At 47.7% G+C, this 15,200-nt stretch overlaps 1 protein-coding gene across 1 annotated transcript; it reads right to left on the reverse strand.

The window, feature by feature from the left end:
* Positions 1-1,448: 1,448 nt before the first annotated feature.
* LOC311165753 (olfactory receptor 14C36-like) lies at positions 1,449-2,782 on the reverse strand (the record flags this gene model as incomplete). The annotated part of the gene is made up of 1 exon (XM_084227261.1): positions 1,449-2,782. One exon carries the CDS (start codon positions 2,780-2,782, stop codon positions 1,850-1,852), a length of 933 nt encoding a protein of 310 aa, XP_084083387.1. The 3' UTR covers positions 1,449-1,849.
* Between the last annotated feature and the right edge of the window lie 12,418 nt (positions 2,783-15,200).

The raw sequence follows: 15,200 nt of genomic DNA on the forward strand, positions 1-15,200 counted from the left end.
CTGGGCACTTCTTGGGCAGCACCTTGAGTGCTGTGTCCAGTTCTGAGTCCCCAATTTAGGAAGGACATGGAGAGGCTGGAGCATGTCCAGAGAAGGGACACAAGGCTGGTAAGGGGTCTGGAGCACAAGAGCTGTGAGGAGCAACTGAGGGAGTTGGAGCTCTTTATCCTGGAGAAGAGGAGGCCCAGGGGAGACATGGTGGTGTCAGGGCACAGCTTGGGCTTGATGATCTCCAAGGTCTTTTCCAGCCTGGCTGATTCTGTGATTCTCTGAAACCACCCTTGCAGCAACTGCAGGATGAGCCCTGGGTCTCCTCTGCAGAAGCTCCAGCAGCCCAGGTGCCTCAGCTTCTCCTGCCAGGCCCAAAGCCCATCCTGTCAGTCCTGCAGAGCCTCTGCAGCTCCTCCTCATTGCCCAGAACAGGGAGCCCCAGAGCCAGACACAGCAGCCCAGATGTGCCCCCCTGGCCTGTGGTGCCTGTGGAAATGGAGCAGCACCAGGCACTGCAGGAGCCTGCAGACAATTCCTGCAGCACTTGTAGGATGATCCTGCTGCCCAAGGGATGTTCCCATGGTGCCAAGTCAGGAACTGGAATGGGGAGTGGGGCCAGAGAGGGAAGGGCAAACAGGGATGGGCTGTTTGCAGGAGAGAGAACAGGGGTGGGCAAGAGGAAGAAATCTGGAGCAAGGAAGGGTAAAGAAAGCAAAGGTGAAGCCAAGGAAATGCTCAGGGCAGTTTGGGGGTGGGTGCCAGGAAGCCCCTGGCTCTGAGCAACAGCGTCTGCAGTGGGACAGGAAACTCCCAGCTGATGGGAACAAACTTTCTGGCTGACTGCAGAGGCCAGGACAAAGCTGAGTGGTTTCCCTGGTGTTTCCCCCAGCCCTTGCTGGCCCCAGGGGCTGATGGCATTTGTGCTCCCTCAGGTTCATGTCCCCACACCAACAGCATGGGGGTGCTCCCCCCTGCTCTGTGCAATGCAAACAGGGGCTCCTGAGACAGTGCTGCTGTGTCTGTGCTTGCAAGGATGCAGCACCTGTGTGAGCTGGGGGAGAGGCCAGGGCTGCAGAGGGGGGATGTTATTGGCAGCTCCACGAGGATGCTCTGGGATGCTGCCCTGGGCTGTCCACTGGGGATGGATCAGCCCCTGCTCTGCTGCTCCTTCCCGTCTCCCCCAGGGCCCTTGCAGAACACCAGCCATGCTGTTTGCCCCCAGCCTGCCCACGGCCAGCCTGGGGCTGCTCACAGGGATTTTCTGTGCTGAGCATTGGCCTGGCTATGTTCTTGAGAGAGCCTGGGCAAGGAGCCTGGAGCCCCCAGGGCCTGGCCTGAAGCGTCAGCGCTGCCCCAGCAGTGCCCATGGCCTGTCTCTGCTGCAGCCCTGACACTGCCACCCCAGGACTGTGCCGGGCCCCGAGAGCACTCAGGCACTACAGCAACACCAGGGCCGCCAGGGCAGCGGTGCAGGGCCACGGCAGCAGCACTGGCAATACCAAGTGCTGCTGCTCCTGGGCACAGCTGCTGTGCCAGCACTGATCTACCTCCAGCTATGCACACAGACATTGCTTCTGCAGCTCCAGAGAAGGAAACAAAAGGTCATCTCTGCAGAAAACTCTTCTGGTAGATCCTTTAGTTCATTTAAAGCCATCGAGAACACAGCCCTTCATTGACACAGTCTGTGGCCACAGGGAAGGTGGAGAGAAAAAAAATGAGAAATGGCACAAATAATGAAATTTATTTGTGGACAATATGAAAAAAGTAAAACAAAGAAAAAGGACCTTCAAAATGATACCAACCAGAAGTATCAAAGATGAGTTTTATTACAAGTGATTTGCAGAAATTGGCCAGCAGTTTAATGTTTCTGAAAGCATCCTGTCATCAGTCTCCCCACTTCAGCCCTGAGCTCCTGGTTCCTCAGGCTGTAGATGAGGGGGTTCAGGACTGGAGGCACCACTGAGTACAGAAGTGACAGGGCCAGATCCAGAGATGGGGAGGACATGGAGGTGGGCTTCAGGTAGGCAAACGCTGCAGTGCTGAAGAACAGGGAGACCACAGACAGGTGAGGAAGGCAGATGGAAAAGGCTTTGTGCCGTCCCTGCTCAGAGGGGATCCTCAGCACGGCCCTGAAGATCTGTACATAGGAGAAAATAATGAACACAAAACAGCCAAGTGCTAGACAGATGGAAAACACAATGAGCCCAAGTTCCCTGAGGTAGGAGTGTGAACAGGAGAGCTTGAGGATCTGGGGGATTTCACAGAAGAATTGGGCCAGGACATTGCCCTGGCACAGGGGCAGGGAAAATGTATTGGCCGTGTGCAGCAGTGAATAGAGTAAGGCACTGGCCCAGGCAGCTGCTGCCATGTGGGCACAAGCACTGCTACCCAGGAGGGTCCCATAGTGCAGTGGTTTGCAGATGGACACATAGCGGTCATAAGACATGATGGTCAGGACAGAAAGCTCTGCTCCCATGAAGAAGACAAGCAGAAATACTTGGGCAGCACATCCTGCATAGGAGATGTTCCTGGTGTCCCAGAGGGAATTGTGCATGGCTTTGGGGACAGTGGTGCCAATGAAGCCCAAGTCAGTGACAGCCAGGTTGAGCAGGAAGAAAAACATGGGTTTGTGGAGGTGGTGGCCGCAGGCTACGGTGCTGATGATGAGGCCGTTGCCTAAGAGTGCAGCCAGGGAGATGCCCAGCAAGAGGCAGAAGTGCAGGAGCTGCAGCTGCCGCGTGTCTGCTAATGCCAGCAGGAGGAAGTGGCTGATGGAGCTACTGTTGGACATTTGCTGTGGCTGGACATTGGGATCTGTAAAAAGAGCAACCATGGAATAGTTGGGTTTGGAGAGGACTTTAAATATATCAGCACAGCTTGGGGGCACTTTTCCCCCTTCTGCCTGCCCAGGGCTCTTCCCCCTGGAGCTGTCCCTGCCAGCAGCTGCTTCCCTGTGCCCAGGGCTGGGCCCTGCCAGTGCTGCCAGAGACCAGCCAAGCCCTGGGGGCTCAGCTCTGCCCTGCAGACCCCTCCCAGCTCAGGCATAGCCCAGGGGCAGCTCTGGCTCTGCAAGGTCTGATGGCAACGTAAGAGCAACCCTGTGGAGGCTGGAAAAGCGACACTGATGCTTCCTGTAAGGGACCATGTGCTGATTTCTGTCATTGCCTGGGTTATTCAGATCTGTGAGATTTTTGTTTTTAAATTCTCAACCTGAACTGATAGATGAGTATCTATGCGTAATTCGCCATCCAGACAACCCAGAGCAGTATATTAAATAACCAGGATTTCACCTTTCATGCGGCCCCTGCCTTGCTTTACTGCCTGTATAATCTACTAGGAAATGTTCTGCAGTTAAATGTCATGCTGGAAGCAGTCCTGAGCAATGCAGCATACTGTCCACAAAAGAAGAACACTTCCAAGCCTTACCAGCTGTCTCTTTCCACCCAGATCTTGTCCCCCAGTGCTGGGAGCAGCTGCCAGGGCTGGCTGAGAGCTTTCCCTTGCAGGCGGCAGAGTCCCTGCCCCAGCACAGCGCCCTGGGCTGTAGGACCCTGCTCTGCAGGACAGCCCTGGACACCCTTGGCTGCTCTGGGCAAGAGATAATTAGAGAATGTACTCACAGAGTCTGTAGACATTGGAATGTTCCAGGTTGAGGAGATGGCTCCAGGAGCTGCAGCTGTATTGTCCTGCAGCAAGAGGTTTCTGTGTCCAGGGCTGGCAGTGATTCTGCCCCAGGAACTTCTCAGCACCTTCCCAGCCCTGACTGATTGAAGCTCTCTATGCCTCTGTGCTGTACCTAGGGTGGCTGCAGGCAGTGCCCCAGCCCTGCTGGGCAGGGAGAAAAGCTGCTCATCAAGAGAAATGTTCTTTTGAAGCTCTTCTTGGTTACCAGGAGCTGCCTCTGTGCCAGGAGCCCGGCCCAGCTCAGCAGCATAGACCCAGCACAAGGACTTTAATGAGCCTCTGGGGCTTTGTGCTGAGGCCCTGAACATCAGTCCCTGAGAGGGAGCTGAAGAAACCTCTCAAGGACTCCAAGTCAGAATCCAACTCCAAAGTTTCTTGGACTTTTAATGGGTCCCACGACTAAGAAAGTGTCCCCAGGCCCCAGGCAGAGCAGAGAAATGGAGGCAGTGATGACCTGTGGGGACAGAGAGAAGCCAAGTCTTGGTGCCCTGGGCCACAGCAGGGTCTGTGCCACCAAGGGCTGTGAGGAGGCACCTTGTCCTAAGGCACTGGGGCCTCCTGGCACAGCCCTAGCCAGGTTGGGCACTGTCACCCCCTTGTCCTGCCCTCAGCATCCCCCCTAGCCTACATCCCAGTGGCCTCAAGGATCTGCTGGAAGCAGTCCCTGGGGAGCCTTGCTCAGGAATGGCCCTGGGGGCTCCTCAATGCTCCCAGGGTCTTTCAAAGGACTTTGGGTTTGGGTTTTGCCTTAGAGTCTCTGAGAGGTTTGTGCAATCATGGCCTCCAATGATCTGCTGTAATTATTCCCTGGAGAGGCTTTGTCAGTAGCAACACTCAGTGGGGCTCATTAATGCTTCAATGTACTTCAGTTCTTTTAAGGTGCTTGGTGTTTCCCTTTGGATAAAGACTCTGGGAGAGGTTTGTGCAATCATGGCCCTGATTATCTGCTTTAATGAGTCCCTTGAGAGCTTTGTACTGACACTCAGTGGGGCTCATTAATGCTTTGAGATACTCAAGATGTTTAAGGAACTTTTGAATTTTCCTTTCCACACTGAGTCTCTGAGAGGTTTTTGTGCTATCCTGGCCTCCAATTCTCTTCTCCAAAGACTCCATGAGGAGCCTATATTGGGGATGGACCTCAGTGGGACCCATTAATGCCTTGAGACACTTTGGGGTTTTCTTCTGACTTTGACTCCTGGAAAAGTTTGTGCAATCTCCTCTCAGGCCCTGAGGTTCAAGTGCTCAGCTCCAAATGCACCTTGGGGCTCATTAGGATCAAGCAAGTCCTGACAAACCATGGCTCTGCCTTGATTTCCCTCTGCTCTAATGCAGTTCATCAGAAATGTTTCCTACTGACAATGTAAGGAGACAAAACCTAAATTTTTCAGTCAGTTTACAACCTCTAGAATAGTCTTTCTTCAGTTCACTTGGGGAAAGGAGTCTGTCTTTCATGCCTTTCATGTCTTTCATGGAGAGTTCTCCACAAGAAAACAGTTCTCTCATGGCTCTCAATTCCCATGAATGTCAGCTGCCCAGAAAATCTGCAATCATGAAGTCCCTCCTATTTTTCCAGCCTTTCCCAAAGTTGTGTTTATGGTCCATGTCAGCTAATGCGGTATTATTTTAAAGATGAGCTGTTGAAGACAAGAAGTTCTCTTCACCTATTTCTGAAATCATCTTAATCTCTGGGAGCAGAGATCTTCTTCTTCCCTCCATGAGGCCACAGGGTCACATCACTCTCTTTTTCTGTACAAACTTCTCATGGAGTCAAAGCTACTTCAACATTTGCTTACTTTAGCATGGAGGCCTTTTCTGAACAAGTCATCTCTCCATATTTTTCAATGCATTATAGGGAAGAAGAGAGTCTGATTTATCAATTACATCCTTCTCCATAGCTTTACAAGAGGATTTCAGCACCAAGATCAAGGCATCTCCTCATCCCTCACATCTGGGACTCAACTTCCCCTTCATTGACCTTGATGTCTTCATGTTGCTCCTCTATGTGCCTGCACGTGGCATTGACATTTTCTGGAAAAATCCCTTCACCCAGGATTTTTCTGTTGGGAAGCTGAGAGGCCTCAGGGAAAAAGGAAAACAGTAATTGTCTAATTTCCTTCTCCTGTGTTTTGCTCCTTTAGAATGTGTTTGGAGATTGATTACCAACAAGTGGTTGTTTCATTGGTTTCTGCTGTGAGTTGTTTTGATTCAATGACCAATTGGGGCCAAGCTTTGTCAAGACTGTTATGAGTAAAAAAGGAGTTACCCATTTTTTTAAAAAGGGTTGCAGAGTTATAAGGTGACTTTGGAGCTCATTGCTGGCCGGGGAGCGTTCTTTGTTAGCTGCATGTGTTAATCACCTGTTAAGAGTAAGTTGTTAATTCTCTATTGTTGAGAATTCCCCTTTCTTGTCAATACTACCTTGCCTACAGCCAGGTGGGTGGATGGCTCTTCTCTGACGGTGAGGGGGGGAGACATCGGAGTTCATGCAAAGTAATCTCAAACCCAGAATGCAACGAGACAGGACCCCCACCAAATCCAGGAAAAGACCCCTAAAGCAATGAGCCAACCCAGAATTAGGAGATCAAGGTGATGTCTGGATATCAGGGACAAGGTCCAGAGCCGGCAGAGATGCTGAAAACCTTGGTTGCCCTTCACCATAACCTAAAAAGATGTCGGTCGGAGCCAGGACCCTGGACAGCAAACCAAGAAAGTGGAACATGGAGTATATCCCCACTGCTCTCATGAGGACGGGACCCCCAGCTCTGCCTCCTAGTGGACTGAGCTGCACTTCCCTCCTCCTCTGAGTCACTCCTGGGAGCAGCGGCAGGGGGACCGTGGATCTGTTAGGCCTTTCCACCTGAGCTGATCACTTTTAATAAAGGCATTAAAAAGGAGAAAGGTCTCCTTGCCCTATTTATTTCAGCTGGGGACTCGTCCAGGATAGCCACGCCTGAAGAGGACACCAGGACTGGGACAGCCACCCACCCTAGGACCTCTGGGACAGCTGGCTATTCAGGACCAGAGAAGATCGGCTCGGGACCAGTGACGCAGAGGTGCACCGGATTGATGAGAAATATCCGGCGGCAGGAGTGGGGGCAAGCGAGAGTGTGTGTGAGTGAGACGAGGGCTGGCAGCTCAGACACTCGGAGCGAGTGAGGACCCCCTACTACCGCAGTACCAGACTCCGACGAGGGGGCCAGCTGGTAACAGAGGGAAGCAAGTGGAATCAGCGTGAGTGAGTTGCCTCCTAAGGGGAAGAGAGCCCCCCGCCCCCCCCCCCCGCCCCCCCGAGCGTGCGGAGGAAGATCTGGGTGTGAGTGGCACGTAACCCAAAAGTCCTGACAAGGGAAGTCAGAAAAATCGCAAGTCTCGATAAGGATTTGAGCAAGCTCACAAGCCCTGCAGGCAAATTAAGTCCTGACAAAGGGAGTCAGGCAAAAATCCCAGTGAAGGAGGCCAGGGATTTTAAGTCCTGATACATAAGCGAAATCAGGCAGCTGTTTTTCCTGGCAGAGGGGAGTCAGGCACAAATCCCGGGTTTCATGTTTTTAAATCCTGATAGATATAAGGCCTGACATTGGTAAAGTTAGGCAATCAAGAGATCAGGCAGTTGTTTTAACGTAAAGTCCTGAGCCGTCAGGCAAATCTGAAGTTCGGTGGAGGAGGCTGAAGCTCCTCAAACAAGATTTTTTTTGAGATTACCTGTCAGTAGAGGCACCTTTGGGATTTTTTTTCTCTTGAAACCCGAAAAATGGGAGGATGTAATAGTAAGAAGACAGGCAAGAGACTGAGGAATATACCTCCCCATAGTCCCTTAGGGAACTGTTAGAGAGATGGGATTCTATAGAGGCCACAGAAGGATTAGATAAGGTTAAGATGATCCACTACTGTGTAGAAGTCTAGGCAGAATAAGAGGTGCAAGGAGGATGGCCTTGGTGTGGGAAAAGGGACAAGTGGATGTGTCAACAACTGAGTCAGTATCTGACAGCTCGGGAGGATACCGATCCCGGGCAATTATCATATGCAGCTTGCTGGTAAAGAGTGCTATTGGGGATGAAGGTGTGCGAATTTGTAAAGTGCAGAGGAAGAAAGAGGGGAATGAAGGAGGGGATGCTGGAATTAGTAAAAGATGGGACCCCCTGGTTGGATTATTTGCCTCCTGATGCCCCTCCACTTTATAATCCTCATCCTCGGGCACCTCAAATTGCAGATCCGCTCTTTCCCCTGGCTGCCATCCCATTACTGCCTCCTCTAGTTCCTTCTTCTATACCTTTGGCTTCCTCTATGGTAGACCCCGTATCTCCCCTGGTAACCACTCCCTCACCACCCTCTTTGGCTCCTCCAGTTCCTTCTGCACCACCACAAGTGCCTACTCCAACTGTTGCACTCTCCACCCCTTCTCCAGCTTCACGTAGTATGCATTCAGGCTCTTCTCCCCCTCCTATTGCTGTCCCTTTACCTCCTTCTAATTGGGACACAAATGCCTCCTTACCCGGTAAACTGTTATCACCAAATACACCTGCTGACCTGCAAAAAGTTCAGGGTAATCCTGATATCTCTCAAATTAGTAGCTTGGTGTCTGAAGATGGGCCATACTGCAGTACCTGATACAAGACCTCCAAGGCAGAGAGACTTTTTCCCCTCAGGGAAGTTCCTGTGGGAGGAGTAGCAGGAGGTGTTGGCTTTGTGAACGCTCCTCTAACTGCTTCTGAGGTGAGAGGATTCAAGAAGGAGTTAGGGAATTTAGTTGAGGATCCAGTGGGCATTGCCAACCAAGTGGATCAATTCTTAGGTCCAAATACCTACACTTGGGGGGAAATTAATTCCATTCTGAATATATTATTCTCCCCAGAAGGGGTCCGGATGATTAGGGCTGCTGGCATAAGAATTCGGGAGAAAGATAACCATCCAGGACTCCAAGGGCCATCAGGTGAACAGAAATTGCCACTAACGGATCCCAACTGGAACCGTAATCAGAAGGAAGGGAGGAAGGCCATGATGGAATATAGGTCTTTGATAATTCGGGGGATCAAAGAGTCAGTTCCCAAGGGAACTAATACCAAGTTGGCATTTGAAGGTGCACAAGAGAAGGATGAAACTCCTGCTGCTTGGCTTAATCGCCTAAAGCAGAACTTCCAACTGTATTTCAAAACAGACCCAGACACCACAGAAGGTCAAGTGTTACTAGAAGTCCAGTTTGTTACCAAATCTTGGCCCGACATACGGAGAAAACTGGAAAAGATTGAGGATTGGCAAGAGAAAGACATTAATGAGTTATTGAGAGAAGCATTGAAGGTGTATTTTAGGAGGGAAGAAGAAAGAGCAAAGGCCAAGGCTAGGATCATGGCTGCTGTAGCTAGAGAAAGTGTGGGGGCAAGCAACTCTATCCCACGATCTGAGGTAACAAAAGAATGGGTGGGTCCACCACCAGGAGGAGGCAAGGATAGGCCAGTACTATTAGGTACTAGAGGAATGAAGAGACCTCAACTCCCTTGGAGTGAAAGGCGCTGCTGTTATTGCAGAGAGACCAGACACATTAGGAAGTTTTGTAGAAAGCTCAGTATTGATGAGGCAATAGCCAGGGAACAAGATGACTTACAGAGGATTCTTAGAGGTGATGATTAGGGGTGTCAAGGGCTCTATACTTTAGGGGACCCAATGCAACATCTAGAAGAGCCCTTGGTAAATGTTGAGGTGGGACCCCTAAACGAAGAATTTGAATTTTTGGTTGATACAGGAGCAGATAAGTCTTGTCTCAGCAAAGTACCAGAGGGTATGGTAATTGGGAGAAAATTTTGTGAAGTGTTAGGGGCTGAAGGGAAACTATTTAGAGCATCAGTGATTGAAGATGTAAAAATAATCGGAAACTCAAGACAGTGTGAAGCTAATTTTATTTATCTGCCTAAGCTAGAAAAAAGTTTGTTAGGAAGAGATCTGCAAGTTCATTTGGGGGTTGGGATTGTCCCAAGAGAAGGGAGGATGGTGGAACAGATAATGAAGTTATCCCAAGGAGATGTCACAGAGATAAACCCCGAGGTGTGGGCTGAAGGGGGAAAGCGGGGCTTATTGAACATTCAACCGATAACAATAAAAATGCAGGATGATACTTCACCCATACGGGTTAAACAGTATCCAATTTCCCTAGAAGGAAAGAAAGGGCTTGCCATAGTTATTGAACAACTATTGCAGGAAGGAATTTTAGAACCCCGTATGTCACCGCACAACACCCCTATACTGGCAGTTAAGAAAGCTGAAGGGAAATACAGGCTGGTACAAGATCTGAGGGAGGTCAACAAAACGACCATTGCTAGACATCCAGTTGTGCCCAACCGGTATAGTCTTCTAACAAAAATTCAAGAGAACATGCTTGGTTCACTGTTATAGATTTGAAGGACACTTTCTGGGCATGTCCTCTGGCAACAGAATGTAGGGATTGGTTTGCTTTTGAATGGGAGGACCCAAGTACAAAAAGGAGACAACAGCTAAGGTGGACCCTATTACCACAAGGGTTCACTGAATCCCCAAACCTCTTTGGACAAGCCCTGGTGGGTTTGTTAGAAGAGTTTGTTCCTGAAGAGGAAGTACAGATCCTGCAGTATGTTGATGACCTGATGGTGTCAGGGAAGGGAAAAGATCAGGTCAGAACAACTAGCATTAAGCTTTTGAATTTTCTGGGAGAAAAAGGACTAAAAGTTTCCCAAGAAAAGCTACAGTTCGTGCAATCAGAAGTAACATATCTTGGGCACATAATAGGAGGGGGATATAAGAAGTTAAGCCCTGGCAGAATTTCAGGTATTTTATCTCTCCCAGCTCCAAAACCAAAAAGAGATGTGAGAAAACTCCTGGGCCTGTTCGAATATTCTAAGTTATGGTTAGATCAATACACGCAAAGTGTAAAATTTTTATACAAGAAATTAGTAGCTCCAGATCCCCTAATTTGGACAGCTGAAGATGACCAACAACTGGAGAGCCTAAAAGACAAATTGTCTTCTGCCCCAGTTTTAAGTTTACCATACCTCAGAAAGGGCTTTGACCTGTTTGTGAGTGCTGAAGGGGGTATAGCTTGTGGTGTACTAACTCAAGAGTGGGGAGGCTGCAGAAAACCCGTGGCTTACATCTCCAAATTGTTAGATCCAGTGGCTAGAGGCTGGCCGGTTTGTATACAAGCAGTAGCAGCGACTGCTGTCCTGATAGAGGAGACCCAAAAATTGACCTTACAAGGAAAAATTAAAGTACTTACAAAGAAAAATTAAAGTACATACTCCTCACGACCTTAAAACAGTGCTTAGTCAGAGGGCTCAGCAGTGGCTAGCCTATGAAAGAATATTGAAATATGAAGTAATAGTAATGAACACAGATGACTTAGAATTTATCACATCCAATGTCCTCAATCCAGCACAATTCCTAATGGGAGAGCCTATAGAGAATTTAGAACATGATTGCCTTGAATTGATTAACCTCCAAACAAAAGTAAGAGAAGATTTAGAAGATCAGCCTCTAGCAACTGAGCGAATTTTGTTTACAGATGGCTCTTCAAGGGTAATAGATGGAAAAAGGTCCTCAGGTTATGCCATTATAGATGGAGAAACTTCACAAATTGAGGAAAAAGGGAAACTACCACCAAACTGGTTGGCCCAAAGTTGTGAAATACATGCCCTGAATAGAGGATTAGACTTACTGAAGGGAGACTGGGGAACCATTTATCCAGATTCCCAATATGCATTTGGGATAGTTCACACATTTGGGAAAATATGGAAGGAGAGTGGATATCTAAGCTTAAAAGGAAAAAGCTTAGCCCATGAGAGCCTGGTCAGGTCAGTATTAGAAGCTCTACAGAAACCAACAGAAATAGCAGTGGTCCATATAAAAGGGCACCAAAGACAAGATAGTCTTGAAGTTAGAGGAAACCGACTGGCTGATCGGATAGCAAAGGAAGCAGCTTTAGAACCAGGGGATCCAGTGAGAGTTTTTAAAGCAGAAACCACATCCAAGGAGGAAGAAAGAAGATAAGAACCCATATTTAGTGAAAAAGAATTAGAGGCTATAAAAGATTTAAAGTTACACCAGAGGCAATGAGGGGAGTGGTTAACCTCAGATGGATGGGTGTTTTTAAACAAAGCACTTGCTCGGACAGTGCTAACAGAACTACATAAATTAACCCACTGGGGAGTCCAAGGATTATGTGATCATTTCCTAAGAAATAACCTATGCATAGGTGTATATGGCCTAGCAAAAGCAATTACAAAGGGGTGTTTCATTTGTCAAAAAGTGAACCAGAAGGTCATGAGAAAGGTAGCACCTGGAGGGAGGGAATTAGCTCTAAGATCTTTCCAAGGCACACAGATAGATTTCACTGAGATGCCCCGAGTGCAGGGATACAAATATTTACTTGTGATAGTAGATCATCTCACTCATTGGGTAGAAGCCTTCCCAACTAGAAGGGAAACAGCCCAAGTCGTGGCAAGAGTAATCCTGGAGAACATTATCCCCAGATATGGAATGGTGAACACCATAGACTCAGACCAAGGTCCACATTTTGTGGCCCAAAGATTGCAAAATATAATCAAAGCCTTAGGAACAGAATGGAGATTACATACTCCATGGCACCCCCAGAGTTCTGGGAGGGTGGAGCGGATGAAAAAACTCTCAAAAATGTATTGAATAAATTGATCGAAGAAACAAAAATGAATTGGCTAAAGTGTTTGCCCCTAGCGCTTTTGCAGATCAGAACAAGATCTCAGTCTGACATAGGGATTTCACCCTATGAAATGATGTTTGGACTGCCATTCTTGTTAACACCCTATAGCACAGGAGACTATCTGGAAGGAGAAGAGGCTACCAGAAAGTTCATAACATTAACCCAGAAGATTGAGTTTTGATAAAATCATGGAATACTGGAGCATTAATGCCTAAATTTGAAGGCCCTTTTCAGGTACTCCTCATCACTAATTCAGCTGTGCAGACCAGAGAAAAGGGTTGGACTCACATGACGAGAATAAAAGGGCAAGTCTCACCCCGAGGTACGGGACCAGATTCAACATCAGCTTCTTCCTCTGGCATTGGACCAGCTTCCACACCACTCTCACCTCCAGGCACTGGGCAAGATTCAACCACATCACAAGTTAATTCACCTGGGTATACCATTATAAAAGGACCGAAAGACTTAAAGTTGACTCTCAAAAGGAAGAGTCAAAAAGACTGATGAACTGTATAGGAAAAGAGTTTGGTATCAGAACCATAACATATCTAAAAGTGTTGTAAGACAGTTCTGTGTTTAAAAGAAGTTTGTAAAAAGTTAAAAGACTGTTAATAAGTAATTCTGGTTGAGCTCCCCCAACTTAGTACCAAAGACTCCAGGTTAATCTTTTACAGAGTACCCTCCCCGGGATAGACCAAATTAGTAAGGACAGACCAAGAAAGGTTTAACCAGAGAAATGGGTAAAAGAGACTCTAAAGGGCTTAAAAACTTCTTCTAAGTAAAATCCCCAAGAAGCAACGCCAGGTGGGCAGGCTGTGTAAGATGACCTATACTGGACTCTTGGGAAGGTTAGTAATGATGGCTTTCATTGCTGGTGGTGCTCTGGGGAGCCCGAGAGAGCCGTGCAGTAAGTGCTACCAACCCCTCTATGAAGAAGAAGAAGTAAGTTCCTTGTTGAGAGTCCACACCAATTTTGACCCTAGTTGTGTTAACCTCTCCCAATTGGTCTTTTGTCAAAAGGAGGAGAAAATGTATTGGATGGCCTGGAATACCGCCACTTTTAGGCAGCAACTCCTGGGACAGTGCCCTGTGGGAGAAGCCTGGTTGCACTTTGAACGTGATGCTACTGAAACAAGCTTGGAAAATCTAGTCAAATTAAAGGAGATGGTAAAAGCAGTAAGAAGGATGGTTTGTAAAAGGTATTTAGCAGTAAAGAACTCTGCTACCTGGTGGATCCCAAGAGATCCAAATACATTTGGGTCTGTTGAGGAAAAAGAAAGGAACAACTTTATCTACCATGAAGTATATGAACTTTATGAGTGTACTGAAAAAGGGATAAACCCCTTCTGGAAAATGAAAGAAATGTGAAATATTGGGAATGCCCAACAGAAACTAAGAACGTATTTTGGGAGAGCCCTAAACACCTGGCTTTGATCTCTGGTACTACAGTATACACTAAATTGTCAGGAGACTGGTCTGGCAGTTGCACCACTGGAATGATAAAACCAGCTTTCTTTTTATTACCCAATGAATCTAGATGAAGTCTAGGAGTTCCTATATACAAAGATTTCGGAGAAACCAAACAGAAAAAGCAAAGTGCAATAGAAATTGGGAGAATCCAAAATTGTAAGGGCCAGGTTCAGACCCCGATATCTATGTTAAACAGAATCATCAGGTTCCAGGCAGTATTAGAGATAAAGAGTGCAATCATTAGAAACATCTCAAACGAAATTAAAAAACTAGCATATGTAAACAACCAAGAACAGACTCCTACACTTGAATCCAGTTAGTGGGATAACCTATGGACTTTCAAAAAGGATTTATGGGAAAAAGTAGCTTTCCCCACTGTGTGTATACTTGGGGGATTGCTCTTTTTACTATGTTTACATCCCTGCTTCATTAAAATAGTAATATCTGCCATGCAGACCACCCTAAAGATCTCAAAAAAATTTAACCTGAAGAAACCAAGAAAAGTAACAAAGTTAAGTAACCATGATTACCAGAGTGCTCAAGAAATTTATAATCAATACAAAAAATTAAAGAAATTCGATGCTCGTGAGTCAGAAATTGCAAGTTGATGCGAGTTTAAGTTTAAGCTTGATCAAAGAAAAAGAGGGGGGACTGGAATGAGTAAAAAAAGTTACCCATTTTTTAAAAAGGGTTGCAGAGTTATAATTTAAGTTGGGAGCTGATTGCTGGCTGGGGAGAGTTCTTTTGTTAGCTGCATGTTGTAATCACCTGTTAAGAGTTGGTAATTAACTCTCTATTGTTGAGAATTCTCCTATTGTCAGTACCACCCTTGCCTGCTGCCAGCAGGATGGCACCCCCCACCCCCCCAACCCCCACCCCCCCACCCCCCCCCCGCCGATGGTGGGAAGGGAGGGGACCTTAAGGCTATATGCAATATGCAAAATAACCTCGGAGCCAGGATGCAACGGGGTATAACCCCACCAAACTCATCAATAAACCTCCCGAAACAATGAGCCAACCCAGAATTAGGGGATCGAGGTGAAGTCTGGATATCAGGGGAAAAAAGTCCAGAGCCTGCAGAGATGCTGAAAACCTTTGTCGCCCCTCGCCCTGGCCAGGAAGATGTCAGGCAGAGCCAGGGACTCTGAAAGGCGAACCAAAAAAGGGAACACGGGGTGTATCTCCATTACTCTCGTGAGGATTGGACCCCCAGCTCTGCCTCCTAGTGGACTGAGCTGCACTTTCCTCCTTCTCCAGGTCACTCCTTGGAGCGGTGGCAGGGGCTCCGCAGACTTGTCAGGCCTTTCCACTGGAGCTGATCACTTTTAATAAAGGCATTAAAAAGGAGAAAGATCTC

The sequence above is a fragment of the Fringilla coelebs genome (assembly GCF_963513975.1).
Source record: "Fringilla coelebs genome assembly, contig: SCAFFOLD_38, whole genome shotgun sequence".
Taxonomy (NCBI): domain Eukaryota; kingdom Metazoa; phylum Chordata; class Aves; order Passeriformes; family Fringillidae; genus Fringilla; species Fringilla coelebs.